Source organism: Heliangelus exortis, chromosome 9 (genome assembly GCF_036169615.1).
Source record: "Heliangelus exortis chromosome 9, bHelExo1.hap1, whole genome shotgun sequence".
In the NCBI taxonomy this organism is placed as follows: Eukaryota; Metazoa; Chordata; class Aves; order Apodiformes; family Trochilidae; genus Heliangelus; species Heliangelus exortis.
In genome coordinates this window covers 6,911,340-6,935,459 of record NC_092430.1, presented here as the reverse complement: position 1 = coordinate 6,935,459, position 24,120 = coordinate 6,911,340, and the positions used below count along the sequence as shown (strand labels likewise).

The following is a 24,120-nucleotide window of genomic DNA, read 5'->3' as shown; positions in this document are numbered from 1 at the left end:
TGCTTCTGTCTAATGTCATGTCCTTGTAGCTTGCTAATGTTTGCCTTCGTGCCTCATCCAGTCTGAACTGTAGATGCAGTCTGGATTGCTTCTCTTCCTTGTGGAAGAACCTGTCTTTCTTGTTTAGAGTTTACTAAAGATGAAATGTTTAATAAATAGTAGAAATAATCAGTGATGATGTAAATTACCAATCCTTACTCCTAGCTTGCTTGGTTACATGTGTTTTTTCTCCTTTTAAGTATAGGGTTTGTGGAATTATTATTTTTTTTTCTAGCAGAGGACTTGCTAGTGAACCTACTGAGTATTTGCAGTTCAAGGAAAAATATCAAGAAAACCAGCAGGTGTGTTAGCAAAACCTCTGGGCAAATCTACAGCTTTATGTTGGTGCCCACTCAGCAATGTTAGGTGTGGGGATTTCAGTGGCTGGGGCTGAATCTATTTTGTGCATTTGCACAAAATACCTGACTCAGGAAAAGAGGCAGAGTTGGTTTCCTGAACTACTGGTGTACAAGGCAGTGTAGATACACCACCAATATCTTCCAGAATAGCGTGGAATTGCCTTTGTCTTCTAAGAGATTATATTGTTGCTTTTCTGGTGCAGGATTATTCAGAAGTGGCTGAAAGTGCTAATGACATGCTGAAAGTGTCTTTCTGACTTAGGGGTACTAAATGTGTGTGTATGTATTTTTCATAGCTCCTTGGCACAAGTGTTAAAATCAGAAGTTGGGAAAATCATACGCTTATTTTTGAAAGAAGACGTCACTTTTAGAACGTCTGTCTTTGAACCCAACTCAATATAGCTAATTTTTTTTTTTCTATACTGCATGAGTTTTATAAGTGGTCATGGTCTGGGACTTTCTATGTAGAGCAGATTTTTTTAAAAGAAGAAAAGAAAAAACAAACTACTTTGCTATTATGTTGGTTGCTTTTTTGTTCATAATTCAATTTCCACCAAAAAGCTTGTTTTGCCAAGAAGTGCCATTCATTGATTTTATATACTTCAAGAGAAGACTGAATTCTTTGAGAGGTGTCCAACCCCAGCAGTGCCTCATGCCCCCCACAAGCCAATTCTGACATGAGATGTTCAGCCCTGAGATTGCAGACAGGAGGCTGAACTCCAGATATCTCTGCCATGGAGTTGAGCAGACAATTGATTTCTCTAACAAGATGAAAAATGACTCATTTGCTAATAGCTATGATAATATTTTTAATGACCTGCCTTTAAGGGGTGACATTATTTTCAAAATGAAACATGAAATAAATAAATAGGATCCAAATTCCTTTTGGAGTCTTTAAGGGCTGTGATCTTCAGATCTTGCTCCGTGTCTGTCGTATTAGAATGTCTGTGTAGAGAACTTTATTGCCAAGATGTTAACTGCAAATGACAATGCTGGATGAGTAGCATATTTCTCAGCATTACTGTGCTACATGAGAAGGTCTTGTCTTTGTATTTGTCTAGTTTTATATTTGTCAGAGAAGCTTTTATAGCTATTTCTGCCTCAGAAAACAGCAGGAACGCCCTAGGGTCACAAAAAACAAGCCATAAAAGGCAAGCAAATAGTGGAGCTTTTCACACTGTCAAGAGCATGACCAAGTCAAGCTGGTAGGAGAGCAGAGTGACAGGAGGCAAGGAGGCCAGCAGTATAGGTGCCCTTGGTGTGAATGATTTATGAAGCATTAGAGCATCAGTGTGTAGGTGATACATCCATTACCACTCCCAGCCAGCACAACTGAATAGAGAACCAAAAAGACCATCTCCTTGAGAGCAGAGTTCATGTAAAATAGAATCTTCTGGCTGACTTTGAAAGGGCATAAGGAAGATGAAAGGAGTTGGCTCTGTACTGTTCTGTCCAGATGTGTTAAAGTTGGCCTTTCTGAATAAATTCAGTAAAATTGTTACTGGTTTTGCCATTGTTTTGAATGTAACATTTACTACTTTAACATCAGGAAGCTGTTTGCTGCATTGGGCTGTCAGGCTTATGTTCCTTTGTGATGTAAATTTGGTGCTTGATTGTGAATGCATTTACATTGAGAGTATTACAAGGTATATTATTGCTACCTTTGAACTGAAGGGTTCCTGATGTTGTATAATTAAGTTGTGTCTGGTTCTAAGTCTGGCTTGTTTAAGCTCTCTGGACTTCAGCTTCAGATAAGTATGCTGCTCATATTCAGTCTGTCCTTTATTTGACTTGGCATTCAGCTGATGGAATTCATTAATTAAGCAGATTATGCTACAGCCCCATGGACTTCTAATGGTTATGCAAAATAGCCTAGAGGTCACACTTCAGTTTTGTGAATTATGGATTGTGACATGTAAATGTGGAATGAATATAAGCAAATAGATTAAATGCTTTGGACATTTCTTCCATATAAAACTCCAATTATTATTACTATTATAACTATAATCATCACCACCATGATTATTTTCATTGTTCTGGATACAAATTTCCAAAGGGAACTGAATAATACATGCCTTTTTCCTTTAAGAAAATTAATTGAATGATATTACAAAAATCCTTTCATTGTAGTGTTTGCTTATGGGGGGGAATAAATGAACCCCACACTTCTTTTTCTCTTTTTGTGTCTTACATTTTTAGTGTTGAAAGTGAAAAAAAATAATAGTGCAGTGTTCCATCACAGAGTTTGTATGCAAGATAGAGAAGAAATGCTTCTTGGAAGATGCTAAAATGATCTCAGAAGCCTGCTGCAGTTTGATAGTATGCTGGGCTGATTGGCAAATGACTTAAGGCACTTTGAGAGGTGTTGATGGTAATCATAAGAAGCTTAGCAGCAAATATTTGAATTTTAGGTTCTACATGTACATGTCTTGAAACAGCCAGGAAAATGAGAGAGAAAAGTGTGGGAGAAGCAAGTATTATAGTATGAGCTAAAGGAGTTGTGGATTTGACTTGGAGAGAGGTCCGAGAATGGTCTCTTCTGACTCTCTGTAGACTTAGAGGAGCAGTGAACTAGACTGGATCACTATAGAGTTTGTTATAAAAATGTAAAAGCTGTAAGATGATTCTGAATAAATAAGCCCCAAAGGTACTAATGCTGTCTTAAGGGTCTCTCTTGTATACTACAATGATCTATTGTTGCTTTTAGTGGCTCTTTTCAATTACTGGCCCTTTAAAATGGAAACAGCATAGCCTTGGATCTAACACTTTTTTGTGTGTCTACTGGAACTTTGCAGAAAACACGTGTTATTGTTGTTTGAAGTAATAAAATAATTTTATGCATTTTAAGTAGAGTAAAAGGACTTGCTTATAGTACTGTTAGCAGACAGACTCTGGTGGGATACTAATACAGAAGGGTAACACTCATGTCAGAAGCTTTTGGTGTGCCTGGCATGGGCACATTTACTCACCAAGTGACACACTGAGGGTTGTACAGCCTCTGGCCAGAAGTTTGTTTCTTTTGGCTTTTGCATTTACTAAGAGAAGTGATATTTGCATAGAGAAATGCTGCTTGTGAAGTAAAAAAACCAAGACTATCTCATTTGTACAATGTCCACTACTCCACATTCTTTCCTGAAGCAATGTAGATCCCTTGCAGAGCTCCAGGGTATAGAGAGCACTGTGAGAGGGCAGCGCTGTGCAGCAGCAAATGAGTGACAAGTTCACCCCCTTAATTCCACAAAACACCTGTAATCTGCTGGTACTTTTCTATTTGATTAACTGTTCAATTTTAGCTTTTAAATAACTGTCTGTTAGTAATTGATCTCAACAATGAAAAGGTTTCTTCTATCACAGTTTCTCTTTTAATCATAACCTGGACCAACATAATTTTTTGTCTGTAGCATCTTAAATCGTGGTGATGAATACATTATTTATGCTATTCTTGAATTTTCATGCCCATGTAAATTATCTAACAAACTGTAGTTGCATCTAGTCTTGTTCTTTCCACTTCTGTTTCTTAAATATTAGCTTTGCAATTTTTATAGATATGTGTTCTCCTATATGTAGGTGGTTCGAAATGTTCCCACTTCCCTGGAAAACCTGCTCCTGTGTCTCACCACCCTCACACTAAAGAATTCCTTCCTAATATCTAATCTAAATCTACCTTCTTTCAGATTAAATCCCCCCCTTTGTCCTCTCAGTCATGCCCTTGTAAAAGGTCCCTCCCCAGCTTTCTTGTAGGCCTCCTTCAGGTCCTGGAATGTTCTCTAAGGTCTCTCTGGAGTCTTCTCCAGGCTGAACAACCCCAACTCTTTCAGCCTGTCTTCTTAGAAGAATGTGATGAGTCCATATTTTTATTATTATATCTTTTTTTAAAAACAAAAGCAATTAGTTCAAGGAGCTAACCTCTTACCCCAAGAGCTTTATGTGCATGCATGCAGTCTGACCATCTCTTTATCCTAGGGCAGAAAGCTCAACTGCCTCCCTTAGCATTTCCCAAACACTGGTCTTGAAATCTTGAATTCACATGCAATAAATGCATTTTCATCCGTGTTTCTGACATAGTATTTTGTGCTATTGCAGCTAAGCCAATCAGATTTTTTAGGGTGTCATGTGCATATGCTCATTCTGGTATCCTCACTTTGCTGTGCTACTTCAAAACAACCAGCAAGTTTTAGTGTCTGATTTTTCCTTTTAAAAAAAAACAAAACTCAACACAACAAAATATCAACAAAAACCCAAATCTCTACATTATTATGTGTAAAATTCTCAACAAAAAGAGAAATTGTTATTGAAGAAAGTCAGCTCAATTGCTGGTGGAAATACAGGTGTATTCAAATAGTTGCACAGTATGATTTCTGTCCTTGTGCACTGGTTGCAGTGTGGCAATAGAGAGATGACACTTTTGGTGTTAAAGCTTTTTTAAGACCTTTACAAAGAAGGTGTTTTAATGGTGAGTAGGGATTTAAGTGCTGGTCCATTTTAATGGCAGTGCATGAAAACAAGACTGTTAAATCAGGGGTCTATTAACTCAGTGTTTATTTTGTAAATAACAAAAAGGCACTGAATTCATTATTTAAGGGAAAAGAAGGATCCTTATTTTTTGTTGCAAATAAAATTTATTTTATATGGAGAAAGGTCATTAAAAGGCAAATCAATAAACATGAAAAATGGGAAAAAAAGATTAGGAAAAAGTATGGCTATTAGTAATAGTGTTATTTGAAAAGCCACTACATGTTCTGGCAGAATTTGAAATATTTATTATATTAATACGTTTCCCAAGTGTGCTACCTTATCCTGATAATGTCCAGAAAATTAAGGAAGGATGTCTCTTTAGGCCATTTTATTTTCTGGTTGCTTTTATGGAAATAAAATTTTAAAGATATTTCAGCCTTTTCAAGTATAAAACTGAGTAATTTTCTGTTCTTCCTGCTCAAAGAGCCCCAGCAGTCTCAGCTGTGTTGCCTGGATACTCCATCTCCTGCGGCATCTGCAAATTGGCCAATTCAACAGAAAGATTCATATTCTAAATAAAAGAGAAATCTGGGGGTGGGGAGGGGGAATCATTTGTTAGCTCATAGCCTGAGTGCTGCTGTAAATTTTGCTGTTGAGGAAAACACTGTTTTGTTTGCTCAGTTGTGTAGAGTTAATCAGGAGAACTGCTGGTATGTTCAGAATGTGGTTACATGAGCATTACATTCAGGATAGAAACATACTGTAGGCTGAGATGTCTGTTCCCTTCAGGCAGAATAGTTCTTATTTCTATCCTTTTTTTCTTTTTTTTTTTTTTTTTACTTGTAATACATTTTACAAGTAGTAAGCTTGAAATTTATATTCAGAAATATGTCTAACTTATATTTCAAACTCCACTTCTGTGAGCATGTTCTTAACTTAATCTTACTTAAAAAAAAAAAAAAAAGTAATCTGAAGTTAAGACTTGCATCTAGTATGTAAATTAAAAGCTATATTAATACACTGGACTATAATTTTATCAACTATCATATGTTCTATGATTTTGTCATGGATATTAGTTTTTCTTGCCTGCCATTATTTAGGGAAATCTTTTTGCAAAGTACGGACAAGTGCTTCTTTTCTTTCTTCCTTCTCACAAGTGATTGGTGACAGTTCAGGTTTGATTCCATTAGGATTTGGATTTTTATAAGCAAAGCAGCAAAAGAAGCAGAACTGATAATACAGTTCTAGTTTTCTTGCACATGTATTTGCAAATCTTGTTAAGTCAGTAAACAGGGTTTAGGGAAAAGTTTAGAAAATCACCAGTTCAGCCTGCTATGTCTGTAATAAGCTTAAAAAGCTATTTGCTAATGGGCTTAATTTAATTTTCTCAACTTAATTCTTCCATTTTTAGGTTGTCCTGCTGAGCTGTGAAAATAGCAAAATGCACAAAAAGTTCTGTTTGTAAATGGCACATCTGGAGCTGGATTAAGCTCTCTAACGTGTGTGTCACTGTCTAATGACAGGAAGCCTCCAGTGCTTTGGAACAGAACAGGAACAAAATCTCTACTCAAATATTAAACTTCATTTGCAGTGTTACTGTTAAAACATACAGAAAAAGCCGTGCATTTAAGATGTTGTTGAGTCGCTGGTTTTCCTTTAAATTAGAAGTAAAAATGAAAAAAATATATATTGGCATGTTTCTCTCATTTTACCTTTTTCTTTTGTTTTTTTTTCCTTTTTGTCCCTTTCTAGCTGTTGTACCATAATTCATGGTAACATTTTCCTTACAATTTTTTTTTTTCTCCTGAGGGTAAATTAAATACTGGAAAACACAAGTTTCATAAAATGCTGTGACAATGAACAGCCTTTCTGTTGGCAGCGTCACAGTGTGTGTTACTGAGTGTGTAAATGCTTGTGAGCTCTGCTCGATGCATCCTCATTGAAGAGTTTCTCAGTTGGCTCTTCCATTAATACTGTGACTGTCTTTGTCCTTGGATTCCAGACACTTATTCACACTTCAGTAGTGTTATTGCACCCTCTTGTGGTTCCTGCAAGTCTTTTTCAGACCTGAGGTTTTTGTACCAAGCCAGTTTCTTTTCTAGCAAGGCATAATCGAACAAGAAACACAAAACTCACTTTTCTGTAGAAGTTCTCAGAACAAATCGATATTATTTATATATAGATTATCTACATGTATCTTTATAGTGTGTTCAGGCTAAGTACTATTAAAATGAGAACCAACTAGGCCAGGGCTGCATTGACAGTTCCTGATTTTGTACAAGTAGAGAGGTGACTGCTTGACATTGGTTGAAAGCTGAAATTTAACAAACAAGTCTCTATTTATGTGATGTACTTCTGTTGTAGAACTGTGATTTATTTTTTATTTTTTTTTTTAAGGTTTAAATCTCTTTTGATTACATTGTAGATTTTTTGTGTATGTAATTTTCAGCAATACAAGAGTACAAACACAAGTGTACTGTACAAACACAAGTGTATTTGAAATCTGCAGGATATTTCAGGAGATCTAAGCATTCTTAAACTGACTTGAATTCTGTTTCAGTGAGTTAACCAAGACTTTTTAGCTCTTTTCCAGTTGCATTCAGTACTTGCATTGTGGGGGAGGTGTCCTAAGTGTTTTAAGTGTCCAGCAGTGTTGAGCTTTTTCTTCCCAAGTAATAGCACAATACCCAAAACATTGACTTGTAATTTTAATAGGGCCACTGGATACTGTTTTCTGGGTACCACTTAATTGACATTATACACGCTATTTAATTTTAAGCCTGGAGTAATTAGAAATAAAGTTTGATGTTATAGGTAGCACTGTACATTAGAAAACTCGAATTTCTTCAAGACTATTCCTTCAACTACTTAGAATACTGGTTATTTGAACCCCTTTAGATTTTCATTGCCTTTGGCTGTGGTATTAAAGTGCAGTGGTACTTTAGAAACTGGAGAGAATGTTTTTTGTTTGTTTGGGTTTTTGTTTTTTTTTTTTTAACACAGTCACTAATATTGCTGTGAATTAAAAAAAATTTCAAAATCCTCACCAAACCAAACAAATAAACAAGAAACACAACTAAAAATCCTTCCCGAATTGCTTATTGAAAGGCATCATAATTTTAACATGATAAGACATGGTTTTCCCTGCAGGTTTTTGGTAATAGATTGCTTTTGCATACTTGCAGAAGTCTTGAGTAAGAGCAGATGTTGTCTCAGTGGGAAATAACCCCACACTGTGACATTTCTGGGCTGACGTACTTAAAATACTTTATTCTCTCGAGCTTTTTTCCCATATGCTTTTGGAAATTTTCACATTTGGTTTATCTCTCTAGGAAGCCTTCTCATCCTCAACTTGAAGCTTTCATGAAGCATATGTCCAAAGGGTCTGCAGCACAAATGGATGGTTCCCTGAGCAGCCTGCCCCGCTACCCCAGTCATTCCTTGTGTGAAATGGGAGAGCTGACACAGACAGGTAAGTGTCCAGGCCACCTCTGCCTTTTCCTCTGCTCTTTTAAACACACCCAACTGTGAAAGGGATCTTCTATTTTAATTTAGTTTGAAATAACTGCTTTTTTATGGGAAGCTTGTAATGTTAGTCACAGACTAGGCTGGGATATGAATAAAGCATTAGAGTCTCTACCATAAAAGTGGTGACAGTTCTAGAAACCATACTTGCCAATTTTGTTGCAGTTGGATTGCACCTGTAATCTATTTATTTGTAACAGGGCAGAGCACCTTTCCCTTGATATTGCTCCACACCACAAAATTGTCACCCCAGCAAAAAATGGCATTGCTCAGTCCCTCTTGGGGCAGATCTGTTTTCTTAGGTTTGTAATTCAGTTTTTGCAATCACTTAGTTGCCAGTTAATGCCTGTGATTTAACTGCTGTGTCCCCTGCAAGAGGTTCGGGTATAACAGACACACTTGGTGCTTGTGTTAGAGAAACAGAAAACCCCAGGTTTTGTAATGAAGTTCCAACAGTGTGCTTTCTGGCATGTTTGTTTATGTGTATTTACAGCACAGGGAAATGAAGCTTATTTTATTATTTCATCTGTCAGTTCTGCTTAGCCTAATTACTGGGAGAAAAGGTGGAAGTATCAGCAACTGTATTCCAAACAAATTTTAAAAACCAGAATTTTGAGATTTCATCAATTTTACCACTGAGAAAAAGACTGCTGAACTCTAGTAGTGAACATGTTGTTTAGTTTACCTGTACAAAAAAGTAGGGATGCTAAGAGGTAACTGGAAGCGTTGCAGTCGGGGACTTGAGTATGTAGGAGGAGGGATGTGGAGAGCTGGAGCTGTGGGGTTGTCGGAAATAGTAGAAAGAGACAAAGGACTTGAGACTGGAAAGAGAAACAAAGGCAATGCTGGACCAGAGCAGTAATAAAGGGGCCTTTTGGAAAAGATCTGGATCTGCTGTCAGCAAGTGATAGAAAATATGAAGGGAACAAAAGGTAAGAAGACAATAGTATAGAAACAAGTTTCCAATTTGTAAGAAACAGATTTTCACAGATTGCACAGCTCTTGGAATTGTTTGTGTTCTCCACCCAGAATAGCCAGCAGGACTGAAAGTCCCTGTCTTTGTTTGCTGGGATGACTTTTCTGCATCTGTTTATATCAGTGTATCAGAAACTAAAATACAGAAGTGCTTTCCCACAAACACATGGAAAAACTGTTGCATACCTGATAGAAATGTGACTGTGAAAAGGGTTACTCACATGTGAATTTTTCTCTTCAATATTAATTAATTTAATTTGAGAATTCACATTGATAGTACTTTTCTGTTCTCCTGTGTCTTTTCAAATTTTAACATTGATCTGTTCAATTTTATTGCCACACCTTGCTTTTAACTGCATTGCTCTTTTTATCTTAAATATAAAAGTCTGAAAGAGAGTATGACAGTGGATCTGGGTAGTCAGTGTGTCTGGAGACTGACTGGTGAGAGTGAAAAGTGTGTTGAAGATTTTGGGAGTTAGTACTCAGCTGCCCATCTGAAAAAGTGACTCAGGTGCAGTCTCTTCATAACCATCTCGCTTTTATTAGTCATGTTTGAGCCCTTCTGTCTGTGTCTCTAGTCCAAAGAAAAAATATTAAACCAGTAAGGTTTTAAACAAATTCTATGAAACCAGCTTTCCATATCTATATCTCAGTTTAGGTCCTAGAGTCTGAGAGATTCTGAAGTACAGCAGGTGTCTGATTTCATGCAGTTTTCCTAACAATAATGCATAGGTGAAATACAACTTTGAAGTTCATAACCTTTTAACCTAGTTGCTTATTTATCAGTTAGACTGCTACATGTATGTTTTCTCCCCAAATTAGGTTGTTCTTATAGTGTGTTGTAACTTCTTTAAAAATTCTCTTTCAGGGGTTGTACAACACTTGCAAAACGGACAACTTTTACGAGAAATATATATAAACAAACATAAACTGCTTCTGAGTAACTGGACAGCAAAACAGCTCTACTTGGAAACAACAGGAAAGAGCCGAACCCTGCAGAGTGCCCTGGCCCTGCTCTACACTTTTTTGCCAGATTTTGACTGGAAGAAAATTAACATGAGGCATCAGTGGAGCACCATTTTTTGCTCTGGAAGCTGTGACTGTCCCATGCGGAACCACTACCTAGAAGAGGAACAGCGCAGACAGTACAGTTTACGGGTGAAAAATATTGATTTGGAGAAAATATATGTGGATATGGCAAAGATTGTAGGTATTCCTACCAGGCAACTGAGAGCTTCCAACCCAATAGATTCTCTCTTGTGCTATTTTTGCCACAATGTCAGCTTTCCCTGTACCAAAACTGGCTGCATGAGTATGGAACACTTCAAAGTAATCAAAAGACACCAGTTGGAGGATGAGAGAGAAAGACAGGAAAAGAAACTTTATTTCTTGTATGCACTATTGGCTACTCACCCTCTCCTCAACCAGACTGTTAACCGGCTGCAGCGTATTGCGGAAGGCAAGAAAGAAGAATTATTTGTTCTTTACTCTGCACACGATGTCACCTTGTCACCTGTTATTAGTGCCTTGGGCATTACAGAAGCCAGATTCCCTAGATTTGCTGCCAGATTAGTTTTTGAGCTGTGGCAGGATGGCAAGAAACCCAAAGAACACTTTGTCCGCATCCTTTACGATGGCACCGATGTCACCTTCCAGACTTCTTTCTGCAAGGATTATTATAAGCGTTCCAGCAAGCCAATGTGTCCACTGGAAAAATTTGTCAACTTTGTCAAGAGGGATATGTTCTTAGTTTTTAACAGCACTGGTTACCATGATGCATGTCGCAGAAGAGCACTGTAGGGCAGGAGGGTGAGAAAGAAGCTGTTAACTGGCATATCAGTGCAAGTCTGTATTCTCATTGAGGCACAGTTCAGTTTTTATTTCTTGTATGTATAAGTACAAAAATACATTGGGTGAAACATTCTTAAAATAATTTTATTTTCATTCAGACTGCAGATGGTCTCCAATAGAAGAACAAATACTGAGGGTGTGTTATGTATATGTGTATGCTCACATATGCTGTGTTAACTGCAGCAGAATAAATCACATGGGCTACTGTCACCTGGACATAGCTTAATACAGAGTGAGAGAATGTAGACTTTATTTCTCTGTATTCCAGAGCAATACTTGGATACCATTCTTTTTTTTTTTTTTTTTTTTTTTTTTTTCCCCCCCACCACTGTCTTACTATAATTTTGAGCAATTTATATCAAGATCTGGCACAACAATTCTAGGCATCTGCATTAAAACATTTGTAAGGAATTATTGAAGCTTCCTGCTAAAAGCAGCCTTTTAATGTTTAGGGGCAGGTCTTTAAAGCAATGTGCATGTGTGTATCTGTGCATACTTACCTGAGCATGTACAAACGAGCCTGTGCCTTTTCGACCTCAAGGACCTATAAATACTTGGCTATTGTTGCCAGTGTCAGAGAATGGTGTACTTAGAAAATGGGTACAACGCTCTGATCGCACTTTCAGCACTTTGAATAGTTCAAATACACTCTAGAAATAGGTAAAAAAAACTTGTGACATTAAAATAGATAGCAAACACTAACATTACCACTAAAACTGAGTGGGAAATTAGGATTAGAAATCAGTTTTATGGTGAACTGTTGGGCTCTTTCCCATTGTGAACATGTTCAAGCTGCTGTGCTATGTAACACATCAGTGTTTTAGGAATTTGATATAGTGACTGTTTGAGACAGCTTGATTGAACACTAAGAAAATTTTGTAGTTAGTATTTTTATGGATTAGGAAGCTCTTATTTTGTAAGATCAGACTTGTACATATTGTACTCTGTATATTTATATCACAGTAGATCTTTCTTACTTGTTTGGTTTGTAAAGACTTGTGAAGCTGACTTTTAGACACTTTTTCCCCTTGATCAGGATATTTAGACTTAGAAACTGTCTTTTATGGGTAACTTGAACAAGTAGATTTGAGAAGTTGTGCTGCAAACTGCTTTCATCTCTTTAGGAATAGCAAATTGAGAACCAGTTTTTAATAGAACTCATAGAAATTTTATAATGGTGGAGGGTTTTTACACCTCTAGAAATAATTCGTCTGTGACTCGTGACTCAGTGGTGCTAGTTTATCAAAGAAAATGTAACTGACTATTGGCATTCCACTCTGTTTTCAATGCTGCATTTAAACATGTTTCTTTAAATAAAATTTTTGAGACTTTGTATATTTGAGTGTTGTGTGTTATGTTTAGCTGTTTGCCATAACAAGGCAAGTATGTATCAAGCTGCTTGTTACATTAGTGACTTCTCTTCATATCCAGTCTGAGAAGGAGGAGGTAAACACTTTATGAAATCTGAAGCGTGATAGAAAGTTTGAAGATATTGTACCACATTAGGATGTGTAACTTCTGGAAACGTTTCCTTTCTAAGAGAAGAGCTCTGTCAGGCATACATGTTTGTGTGCTGCAGGAAGAGAGGTCCTGAAAGCTGAGCTTATTTTGTACAAATGATATGAACCGGCCCATTTGTCCTGCCTAACAACCACATGCTCCGAAAAGCTGTTGTGCTGTGTAGAAAAGGCAGCTATAGTTCTTCAGAGTGTTATTTGTTGGGGTTTTGAGGCACTGTTCTTGATAGCTTTTTGACAGGGCAGTTTTCCATGCCGTTGGAAATGCCCAAGTCCTCTGTCTTAGGACTTTTGACGATCTGCAGCAGTTTTGGGCTCCGGTCCTGCATCTCCACCCGCTGGGGCACCGCCAGCCCGGTGCTGCTGTCCTCATGGGCTCACTCTTACAATTCAGCGGATTTGCTGCTGCTTGGCTTAGTAGCTCTCTTCCTTGCTCAATGTGTGGGTGCTGGACAAAATGCTGCTTCTGGACCTTGCAACTGCAGCGTGCGCTTGGCCTCTCCCGTCCTTCCACCCTGCAGCGTTCCTGTCAGCCTCAGGCAGCCCCAGAGCCGCTGGGCTGCGAGGCTTCGCCCTCTGCCCCAGCGCTGCCAGGGGAGAGGGCGTTTGCCTCAGGGGGACACCGCGTGGTGCGGTTCTGAGGGTATGGCGCCTGCTGCTGGGGCAGCGCAGGGCTGGGCATCCAGGCTATTTCGAAACCCGTCGCGGACTGTCCCCACTTCTCCTGGCCGAGACCTTCGGTGCTGCGCTGCCCTAAGGGAAGGCCTGAGGTCCGCCATGCCGTCAGGGAAGCCCCGAGGCCCACGCGGCAGCGCGCGGAGCGGTGAGGGAGAGCCCGCGTCGCCTCAGCAGGGCGGTGTGGCTGCCGGTGGGGAGCGTGTGGAGGGCATATTTGTGGCAACAAAATGGAGCCCTCGTTCCTGGAGCTGCGGTTCTGGTTCTGGTAAGGACGTCGGGTGGGTGACAGGGTTGATGGTGGCCCAAGAGGCGAAGCCTGGGGAAAGGGGGAAAGTTGGTGCTGAAATGTGAGAGAACGAAGTAGGAGCTGGGCCTGGCCGGCTAGCAGCCAACATGGCGGGGGGGGGCTCTGGGAGGCTCCGCCATTTGCCCGCTTTCCTCAGGGACCCTTAGCATCGCTCCAGGATGGCCCAGGGCTTAATTCTCAGGTGCACAAATGGTAGTAAAATAACGTCTTAATCAAGTACCATATACAGTTGCTAGCATTTCAGTTGTGACCATGAAAAAATTGTGGTATGTGATTCCTTGTGGAATGTGATTATGTGAGGGAACAGGGGACTGAGGTGCGCGCTCCTTTCAGGCGTATTTCTAGTCCTGTGTTTTTGTTTGTGTTTGCTCGCTTCCTGTGCCCTCAAAACCTCAGCAGCAGTAATTTGTGCTGAAACATACAAACCAGGGATTTGTCTGGAGGGAGACGATCTCTTCTCCTTACCAGCAAATCCCCAGAATCCATTGTTTCGAAGTAACTTGCATGCCACCCCGATCAACCCTTTGCCTCAGCCAAAAAACCCATCTGCATGCAGGTTGTGTTGTCTTGCGTCCATGTTGTGACCCAACTTCAAATTAATCTTTTATTTTCTGAGAGTATTTATGCTTTATCTGTAGATGGAGTAAACTAGCATTGGCACACTGACACGGGGTCATCAACCTGTGTAAAAAATGTGTGTTTCTGTATAAATACAGGTATAGATTTCATCCAGCTTTGTCCATCGTGAAGGAATTTTGGTAGTTGTATGGAAACTGTCTGACCAGGGAACAGAAATAGTAATAGTGTATGCATGAGATAAACAGCTACAGAATGTCAGATATTGAGGACTGGAAACAGCAGATGCAGGGAACAATTTGCATGAGAATTCAAAACAGAAGTATGTCATGGTATCCCTTTGGATGCTTCTGGATATTTCACATCAAATTAAAATATGAAATTAATTTGTGGTTAATTTGAGCATGGAAAGATGATGGATTAATGGCTCAGTGTGGATACTTCCAGCTCAATATACTACAAGGTATTTGCTTAGTTCTGTGGAACAGAATCTGCAGTGTTGCTGTGTTTTCTTTTTAAATCTGTTCTGTTTCATCAGTACAGAATCAAGGTCATGGTTTTTTCAGTCTTGTGTGCTTTTAAAATAATGAATACAGATAGGATGAAACATGGCTGTAGTTTTATTCTTATTTTCTTAAGCTTCCAATTTATCATGGAAACAGTCTCCATTTCTCTTCAAGCTCTTCAGCACATTTAAGTGAAATATTTTATCAGTATGAAACGGTGTTAAAAGAGGAAATAGAAATGAGTGGAGCAATCTTTGAAGTTTTCTCTCTTCCCTATTTATCTGTCATCTGTATTAAAAATAACTCTAAGGGTATCTTAAAGATTAAGTGCTCTGCAGATTATACGAGTTAAGAGAAAATATAAATATTTACAAGAAAAATTGACAAGGAAGGACAGTTTGGGAGGAAGAGATATCTTTAGCAGAGCAGGGATAATTCTGCCCCTGAGAGATGTGTGTGAGAGAGAGAACCAGAGCCAAGTGATGTTACCCTCTGTGGACTACATGAGGGAGAGTCAGAGGGATAAGACATTTCTATACTAAAGTAGTAGTAGCATGGCCTACAAAATGCATCTTTCCATTTTTCTTAGCACTGATAAAGGGATGGCCTCTGGTGGCAAGTTCACTTTTGCACATAGACCCTCAAGAATAGTGAGAAAACTTAAAAATAAGAATTTAACAGCATAGAGTAAGAAGACGAAACTGAAAGAGGAGAAGGATTTTATTAAGTGCAAACATAATTACTGTGGAAAAGAAGGAAATAAATGCCTCCTCCTTATGGTTAGGACAAGAGGTAATTGTAGTAAAAAAGACTGAAGTTGGACATTTAAGAAGATACTTGCAGGAGTAATCCTGGTGGAATGAACTGATGGGAGGGCAACCGAAGTCACAGACCTTCAGTGTCTTAGGGAGAGAAAATACAAACATCTCCCTGATAGCATGGGTGGATTTTTTTTTTTTTTTTGCCAACTAGGAGGTAAACAGGTCTCTTTTATCCTTTATTTTTCTTTGATTCTATGGAAATAGTTCCTAATATCCATTAGATAAAATATTACTCGCATGTAGTCCTGATAGTCTCCTGGAAAACTGCTTGTGAGTTTGAAGCTTGTACAGCTCTTTAAGTCATGTACAGCTGTATGATGACTTCTTATCCATCAAAAGGAAGCCACAGGCTTTGGCAGTGCTGAGTTTTCTCTCCCTTCCCATTGGAGTGTGCAAATGTAGATTTTGTTACTGAGTTCCTGCCAAAAACCTCCTCAGGGGAAAATCTGTACTGTCTTAACCTGTTACCTTGCATTATTTCCCCCCCCTCATGTTTGCTTTCTTTCTTAGAGAAGTTAAAATATTTTTCTGTTAACTCAGTGACAGCTCAGGTGATTTGAAATTATTGGCATGTGTGGGGTAGCTTCTTTTCTAGACAGAGAGGTTAGAAGGGCTTATTACCTCTCTGATCCACTATTTTTAGAAATTTTAAATGTCTTAAACTTGATGCAGTTTGGCTTTTCCAGAATCTAAATGGTGTCTGTGAGTGCTTGCATGTGTTTATGTGTCTGCGTAGAAATACAGATTATATAGGGAATTCTCATAAAGAAATACATGCAGGAAAAAAGCTTTCTATTTGTCTCTCAAATTTGTCGACTCAGAATCGGGCTTGAATAGTGCATTATTTGTGTACTGTTCTCTTTCCTCAGGCCTGAGTATGAAGTTTCAAAATTTCTTTGTTTGATTTTCCAGCAGTGTTCCCAGCAGGGAAGGTAACTTTTGTAATGTAAATACTTACCTGCAAGAGGAGATTACAGACTGGCATGCTAAATATTGATATAAGTTTTCATGCTATTACAGCATTTATAAATTCAGTTTCTATCAAAACTACTGGGTGGTGTATAGTTTATTTGCATGAAGCTAAACAAAGGTACTGGTCCTTACCTCCCTGTGAAACCAGGAGAAGAAAATTACTGCCAGTGGAGTTAGGTGCCTCTTGTCAACTACTTGTAGCTGACTTCCCTGTTGAAGAGTTTTTCCTTTAGCCTGATTTAATGCCAACAAGCTGCTCTTACCCTGCTAGGCCAGCTCTGTAACTCACCTATTTGTTGGATGTATGAAGGGAAAGAATATAAAGCTTTGGTACTTCAATCTGTTTTTTTAATGAATCTGGTGTCTTGGTAGCATTTTAATACAGAAGTGAGGTTTTTTTCCCCTAATCATACCCAGTATTGGTTCAGGAAGAGATCATCCCTGGGTAACTTCGGAACCTAGTCTGATTTCAACACAGGAATGTAGAAGTCTCCAAGTTCTACAGGTTTTCTGATAATATATGACCAGGTGGAAGAAAGAGGTGCTCCAATTGCTCCATTAGCAAGGAAAGATAAAGTGTGCTCTGGAGACACTGAAGCTGATCAGAGATGAGATAATGAACAGATACCAGGATCCTTAAATCCTGAACCGACTTTTTTCTCTGTTGCTCTCCCTCAGTAGACATTTTACCATAAAGGCAGTCTAACTGTTTCCAGGTTTGTGCCAGTAATCTCTGATAAGTGTTCTTCTCTCAAGAGTGTCTGTAGGAAAAGCAGGTGAGTAATTTTGTGCCAGCCAGCTGATGGAAGTTAACAGAGTAGGCAATGAGCATGGCCCCCTCACAGCTGTGAACCAAGCCTTGAAAAGGCTCACCTGCACCCTGATAAAAAACCCTGAGCTCATTCCCACATGCAGTGTCTGGCAAGAAGCTCTGAGAATAAGGTGCCTCTGATTTTACTCACCACTGAAATTACCAGGTAAGTGAAGAAATATCAATTCAAAATAAGAGTGGCGAGAGGGAAATCTTTCTATTAACTCAGGTCTACAGACTTTTACAAGAAGTAGTGAAAATAATTTTAACCCTAGTGTGCTGATGAAATTCTAGACTTTGCAATTACATTTGCTCTGAACTCCATCTGCAATTGTAATATAAATTGTAATATAAAAAGCTTAAAGGTGTAGCCTGCTGTGCAGCTATGCTGCTCAGTGTCAGGCAGGTGCTAGAGTTCACCCGAGAGGTAAACAATAATATAATGTATATAACTTATGCAGTGATTTGTTGGGCTTTCCAAAGCCCCTTCAGAATTCCTCAGGATAAAATGCATAGCAGAAATGAGATCCTGTTTATAGAGAAATTTATCTACCTGGTTGATAAGTTAAACTTTTGGAATGCTTAATTTTTATGCTTGAATGTGTGCTTTGCTAAAACCTAAACCAAATGCACTATACATATGACCTGCATATACATCCACTGTCCTGGAACTTGGGTCAACTATCTAAAAGTAGATCAGCAAAAAGGTCTTACTGATTGAATAGAGAGTCCATGCTACTTTTTTGGGATTGAGTGCTGAGTTCTGTTAGCTGCTCAGGTGTGTATGGGCTCTGGAAGAATGTGTTCCCATTTCACAATTTGTTTTAACAGGAAGACTTTAAGCCTCTCTTTTGAGAAAAGGCAGTGAAAAAAAAGGTAATCTGCAGGTAGCTGATGTTAGGCATGTGCCATCTCTCAGTTTCTGTAACTGTGTTAGCCACTATCCATCTGATGTAAGTGAGCTGGTCTGCACCAGTTTGTAATTTCTGGTGCAGCAGAGTTAAGGGATTTGCATTACTTTTTAAGTACGTGTTCACTGTTCTATGGGTAGGGATTTACAAACTGAACACTACTCCTAACAGAAGCCTGTGCACTTCCAGCAACTGTAGCCTGAGTTTTGGTTTCATATTGGAAACATTACAGGCTGCATTAAATTCTTGTGTGTAACTCCAAAACTTTCCTGTTGCCCTAGGCTGACAGTGGTTTACTCTGTTGGTTCTCCATTAGTACAACTTGCATGATAAGTATGATAATGGGAGTTCCTTGCTAGAGGTTATCTTGTTAAATAAGTATTTGTATTTTCAGTCATGAGATTGCTAGGTGAGACTAGGTTCCACTGCTAAAATGCCAGCATCTTTACTGTGAGAGATGAGTCTTTCACCAAAATAAACTGGAAAGAGTGGTTTCATTAGACAGTGAAAGAAAAAAGACTTTTTCTATGTTTCTCATCAGAACCTCAGCCATCTTCCCTAGTGCCAGTTTGATGCTATGAAGCCTACAGTACAGGGATGTCTTTAAAGTGGTTGCATTTATGTTGCATCTCACCTCTGATTCATGCACCAGCAGTATCCTCTCATTAAGCTCCATTCTTACTGTTTATAACCAAACTGCTCAGTCTTAGGCCAGCTGAGACATAAGGACATGCTGAGAAGTCTTTTTTTCATACACTTCAAACTGAAATTGAACGTAGAACTGTTTGAAGTGACTGGAAATCGACAGCTGAATTTTATCAGGACGTTAATGTATATTTCATGTTAATGTAAATCTCACTTCTTCCTCCAAATATTTCAGTATTCTGTTCATGCTTTTGTAGGAAATCACTGAGTGTGTTGGGGTGGGGTGGTGGAGAGTAAATTATTTGAGTTGAACTCCTGACACTGTAAGATGCTACTCGGTGACAGATGACAGCTTCAGCCTGCAGGGGATGGTTTAGTGTTCAGGTAACTAGAGGGAGGGAATATTTTCCAGTTTGCCTTGGGCACTGAGAAACTTCGTGCTTAATGCATCTTAGAAATTTTCTCTGCAGACTTCCTAAATGCTGTGAAAACATCCTGGGGGCTGCAGTGCCTTGACCTTGCTGTTCATCCTGCCTTGAGGTAAACAGTGACAGAATGCTCCTTAAGCAAGTCCAAGAGGACTAATTTCCCCTTGATCAGATATAGCCATAAAGAGGTACCTGAGTTCAGTAACTTGTGTCTTACTACAAACCTGCCATAGCACAGGAGGCTGTGGTTAGGGGCTGTCTAAATGAGAGAAATATGTTACCAATGTCAAATGAAATTAAAAATCGCATAGGGACCACACTGAGCTTTGTCTCTTTCCTCCCATTCTTTTTTTTGCATCTAATCAGCAGTGTCCAGTTTGGAAACTTTACTGAGAGAGCTGTCCCACTTTCTGCATACAGCATAGCAATTATCAAACTTAGGGTATAAAAATGAATCCTCCGGGTGTTTGTATAGTAACACATAAGATATTGTCACCAGTGGAAACATGCCACTGTGGAGGCCAGGCTGCTCATCTGGGAGAACATTACTGGTAGAGTTCTTTCATTTTCCAAGGCTACAATCAGTCAGTAATTTATATTCTGTCATGCTTAGTCGTGGTTACCTGGCACCACAAGTTCCTGCTCTGTTCATCTTGCTTTAAAAGGCAATCTACACACAGGCAGAAGCATATTGATTATTACATTCCAGTTGCCTCTTGCAGGCATCCCTTTAAGAAGTTTTGCAACCTTAACTTTTACAAATTTTGCAGGTTGCATTCTAAGCAAATAGGGGTGGATCCATGATAATTAGCATAAACCATGAAGATGTGAAATGATGTCATCTTAAAGAAATGGGAAGAAGAAATGTCTAGGACTCAGACTTCTGGCCAAATCGAATGACCCTGTGTTTCAGTCTGAGCTATTTGAATTTTAAACATCAGGAGCTAGGCACCTGAAAGGTGATAGGCTGTCATGCTCTAGGTAATGTAATTCGAGAGGCAAGGAGTTGGTGAAACAGTGAGATCCCTCTTGTTGAAGATCTGTATCTGAGTTAGTTCACTTCATGACTGATTGCATCTCGAGATTCTTCTGCTATGATTTTAATGTAGCCTGAAACTTTTAATTGTTTAAAAGTGAACGAGTGATTTTTCTGTAGGCTGCTGAATCTAACTGTCTTTGCCAGACCTGGAAGAATTCTTGTATTTGTCATGGGGAAACATTCCTAGGTATTGTCATTATATCACAGTTTATGGTTTGCCTCCAGACTGATGCCCTGTGTTCCTAAATGAATGGAGCAGGGATTGCTTGTCTGTTTCTCCAGGAGAGGGTGTCCCATCACTGCAGGCTGGGAAGATCTTACATGCACACAGCTTACACATACTTTGGTCTTTTTTTTCCAGTGCTATCTCTCAGCTTAAAACATCTTGGATGAGTGCTAAGACAGTAAATCAAAGTCAAAGAGTAATAGGTTTGAAAACGTTGATGGAAAGACTGTGCATGGCTCTGTCACTTTTGGTAATATCCCTGCTGATGAGACCTGTTAGTAAGCATAGAGCATAGCTTGAGTGCAGGGGGAGGAATTGTACCTGTCACAAATCTTTTTCCTTCTCTGTTTATGTAATATTCTGCCCCATATGGTGTATTTTATGAATTCCTTACTGAAATCTAACACCTGATTTATGGCCCATATTTCTGTTCTTGTCTGATTTGGTTTTCAGAAACAAGGTGTGTTCTGTATAGCAACTACTAGATTATATACACCTACACTGTGAAGTGCCTTGATTTGATTTTAACTTCCTCTTCAACAGTGAAGCAAAATGCCTTTGTTTTTACTATTTTCTCTTAAAACAGTGACTCATTATTCAAATGCATGGCAGCTTAAATGAAAATTTGCATGAGACTGTAGAATTTAGTCCATTTGATGGTTGTTTAATGAATTTGTGCAAAATTTATTTGGGACTTAAGGTTCTTTCTTACAGTTTTTGTTGTTATTGCTCTTCCAAAATTGTGGCAGCTGGAGAATGAGAAAAAGAAAAAGCAAAGAGAGGATCAATAGTAGGAAAATGAACTTCTAATGTAAGATGACAGCTTGACAGTGAACATATTTGGCATGAATTGCAAATACAGCAAAGACTAGGAACTGTAATTTGATATTTTTTCCCCATTCTTTTATAGAATGTCTTACATGTTTTAACACCATTTGTGTCACAGGAGCCTTAATATAATCAGTATTATATTGCAAAAGCATTCTTAGGGTAGTTACAGTCCTATGCCTCCTCAATGGCATTTGCAGTTAATTTTTGCAGTAGTAAATATTAATTTTCAGGGAATCCGTGTAAGTTCTAAACCAAGGAAGTCTTCTGTGCTTGATTGAGTCACCTTATAAGAAAAGGTTATCTCAATATTTCTGATCTTAGGTGCTCACATGTCATGGATTTAACTCAAGTTGGTCTGATTAGAACTCAGTCAAAGCACTAGATCTGTTTTGGCTCATGAAGTGTAGCTGCTATCAAATCCAGACTTAAATCTTCACCTCTTGACTTAAAGGGATAGCTGATGGCAGTGTGCCTCTCCTGTTCAGTTTCTACATTTTGTGTACTTGGAAACTGTGTTTCAGTTTCTCCAAATCTTGTAGGGAGTCTTCAGTCTTCCAACCTGATCCTTGCCCTGCCTGCGTTTTGAAATAACCAGCATGCCTTGGGCGCACCTTGCAGCATGAACATAGCTCCTCATGGACTTTGCTTTTGCATTTTTTGTTGTTGTTTTGTTGTTTGGTCCTCCTTCCCCGGCCTTTTCTTCTTTCAGGTATTTCCAGCACCATGCAGAGCATTCATTTGAACTAAATGAACTTGACTGAAAACTAGGGAGATGATTAGTTTAGAAGCAATGAAAGGGTAGTTGTCTAGCCTAAAATGAGGAGTATAACTAGATGTGTGTTTGTGGCATGATTTGTAGCTGAAGCTTTAGCATTTAATAGAATGCATCGCTGAGAAAGTCACCTTGCTGTCTTATCAGACACATTCCTATGCTTACATGTGGCCAGTGGAAAAGATTTGAGGAAAACCAACGCTTGGCTCTGTTTCCTAACATTTCCTAAGGGGTCTTAATACCAGTTTTCTGAAAAGGATTTGCAAATCCTGTGTATTCCAGTGATTCAGATCTTCATTCTTCTTAATCAGTTTTAATGGCGTGCCTTAGGACAACTGGTTGTCCCCTCTGCCCCCCCCCTTGACTCTCTGGATGTGGATCACAGCTCCTGTAACTGGACTTGTTTTAATTTCTGTGTTTGGTGGAACTGAAAGATCATCAGCCAGCTCATTACGAGAATCATGATGATGTTGCTTCCAGAGGTTCATTAGCACTGACAGCCAGGTTCCCCAGCATGCCTGCACTCTTTGGAAGTAGGAACCTGACTGCATGTAGGTGTGTGGTGTGTCTGTCAGCAACACTGACTTATCATAGAATCATATAATGATTCAGGTCAGAAGAGACTTTAAAGATCATCTGGTTCCAAGCCCCCTGCATGGGCAGGGACACCTCTCACCAAACCATGAATCAGTCTTTAACAATTGTCATTCTTCTCTGTGAAAAATGAATGTGAGATTCCTTTACTGCTTTATGTCACACACACTTTATGGCACTAACAGCACTTGCTGCACATAAGAAGTGAGCACAGGCTCTTCTGCTTGCTTCAACAACCTGAAATGAGATGGCATTAGTGTGCTTGCTCATGTCCAAAATTATGCTGGTTATTCTGCCAAGTTTTAGGCACGAATGTCAAACCATTCCACAAGCCTAGAAAGGATAATAGAAGTATTTATGAATGTTACAGTTTTAACTGTTACATTTTTTAAGACCTCCACAGCCTGGACTGATTTATGACTGTTCAGCTCTTTAAAAGAAAAAAGAAAATATCCAGAACATACTACATACAAAAGAAATTAAGGAAGCCAGAAGCTATGCATTCAAAGAACTATCTAAAAATAAGAAGTGCAGCTATAAACTTTAATATCCCACTGAGCGAATTAGAAGGTTTTTCTTGTGTGTCTGCAGGAGTGTGTGCAGTTTTGCTGAAATGTAGTTCTCATTTTGTCTCATTCAGTCTCTGTGGAAGTGGCTGCTATTTTTATTTTAGACGTGGGCTTTTTAATTTCCTTATTTATGTTTTCATTCTCATCATAAGGGATGTATTGTAACTTCTCTGCATTTTGCATGTTTAATTCTAAACTATGGCTCCCTAGTTTAAAGCCCTGTGTTGAGCTGTGGCAGCAGGAAATTCAGTTCATCTGACATGCAGTCCCCAAGTCCATAAAGGAAGTTGAGTGACAAAAATACAGATTTCACAACAGAACAAATAACACGAAATGTTCATAGACACCAGCTGATGTTTTATTATACCCACATCCTGACTGTTCTCTGGCACTGGCTATATGCTTACTGGTTTTGTGTCATTTTGGCTCTGTATTCTCAACTGATGTGGCAAGGATTAAGTATTGGAGCAGAGGTGTCCAGGTGTGAAAGATTGTTGTCTAAGTGTGGCAATACTGGTGGATACCAGTGCTCTTTTTCAGAAATGAAGTGCCACAGGAGTGTAATTCACCTCTCATAGCCGGGAGGAATAGAAGCACAGAAAGTTAGGGGTTGGAAGGAACTTCAAAAGATCATAAACTCAAAAAATGAGTTTATTAACAACCACTGAAAATGGGATGTCAGAAATACAGTCAACAAGTGTGTGAACCTTCAC

General features: G+C 38.9%; 1 protein-coding gene across 8 annotated transcripts in view; it reads left to right on the top strand.

The window, feature by feature from the left end:
• The window catches only part of PXYLP1 (2-phosphoxylose phosphatase 1), a 92,605-nt gene extending 80,068 nt beyond the window's left edge, over positions 1-12,537 (top strand). For all 8 annotated transcript variants that reach the window (XM_071751838.1, XM_071751837.1, XM_071751840.1 and 5 more), the window contains 2 exons: positions 8,186-8,325; positions 10,222-12,537. In XM_071751838.1, the coding sequence (XP_071607939.1) occupies positions 8,186-8,325; positions 10,222-11,153 (1,072 nt within the window). In that variant the 3' untranslated portion in view covers positions 11,154-12,537. The remainder of the gene's footprint in view (positions 1-8,185; positions 8,326-10,221) is intronic.
• The last annotated feature ends 11,583 nt before the right edge of the window (positions 12,538-24,120 follow it).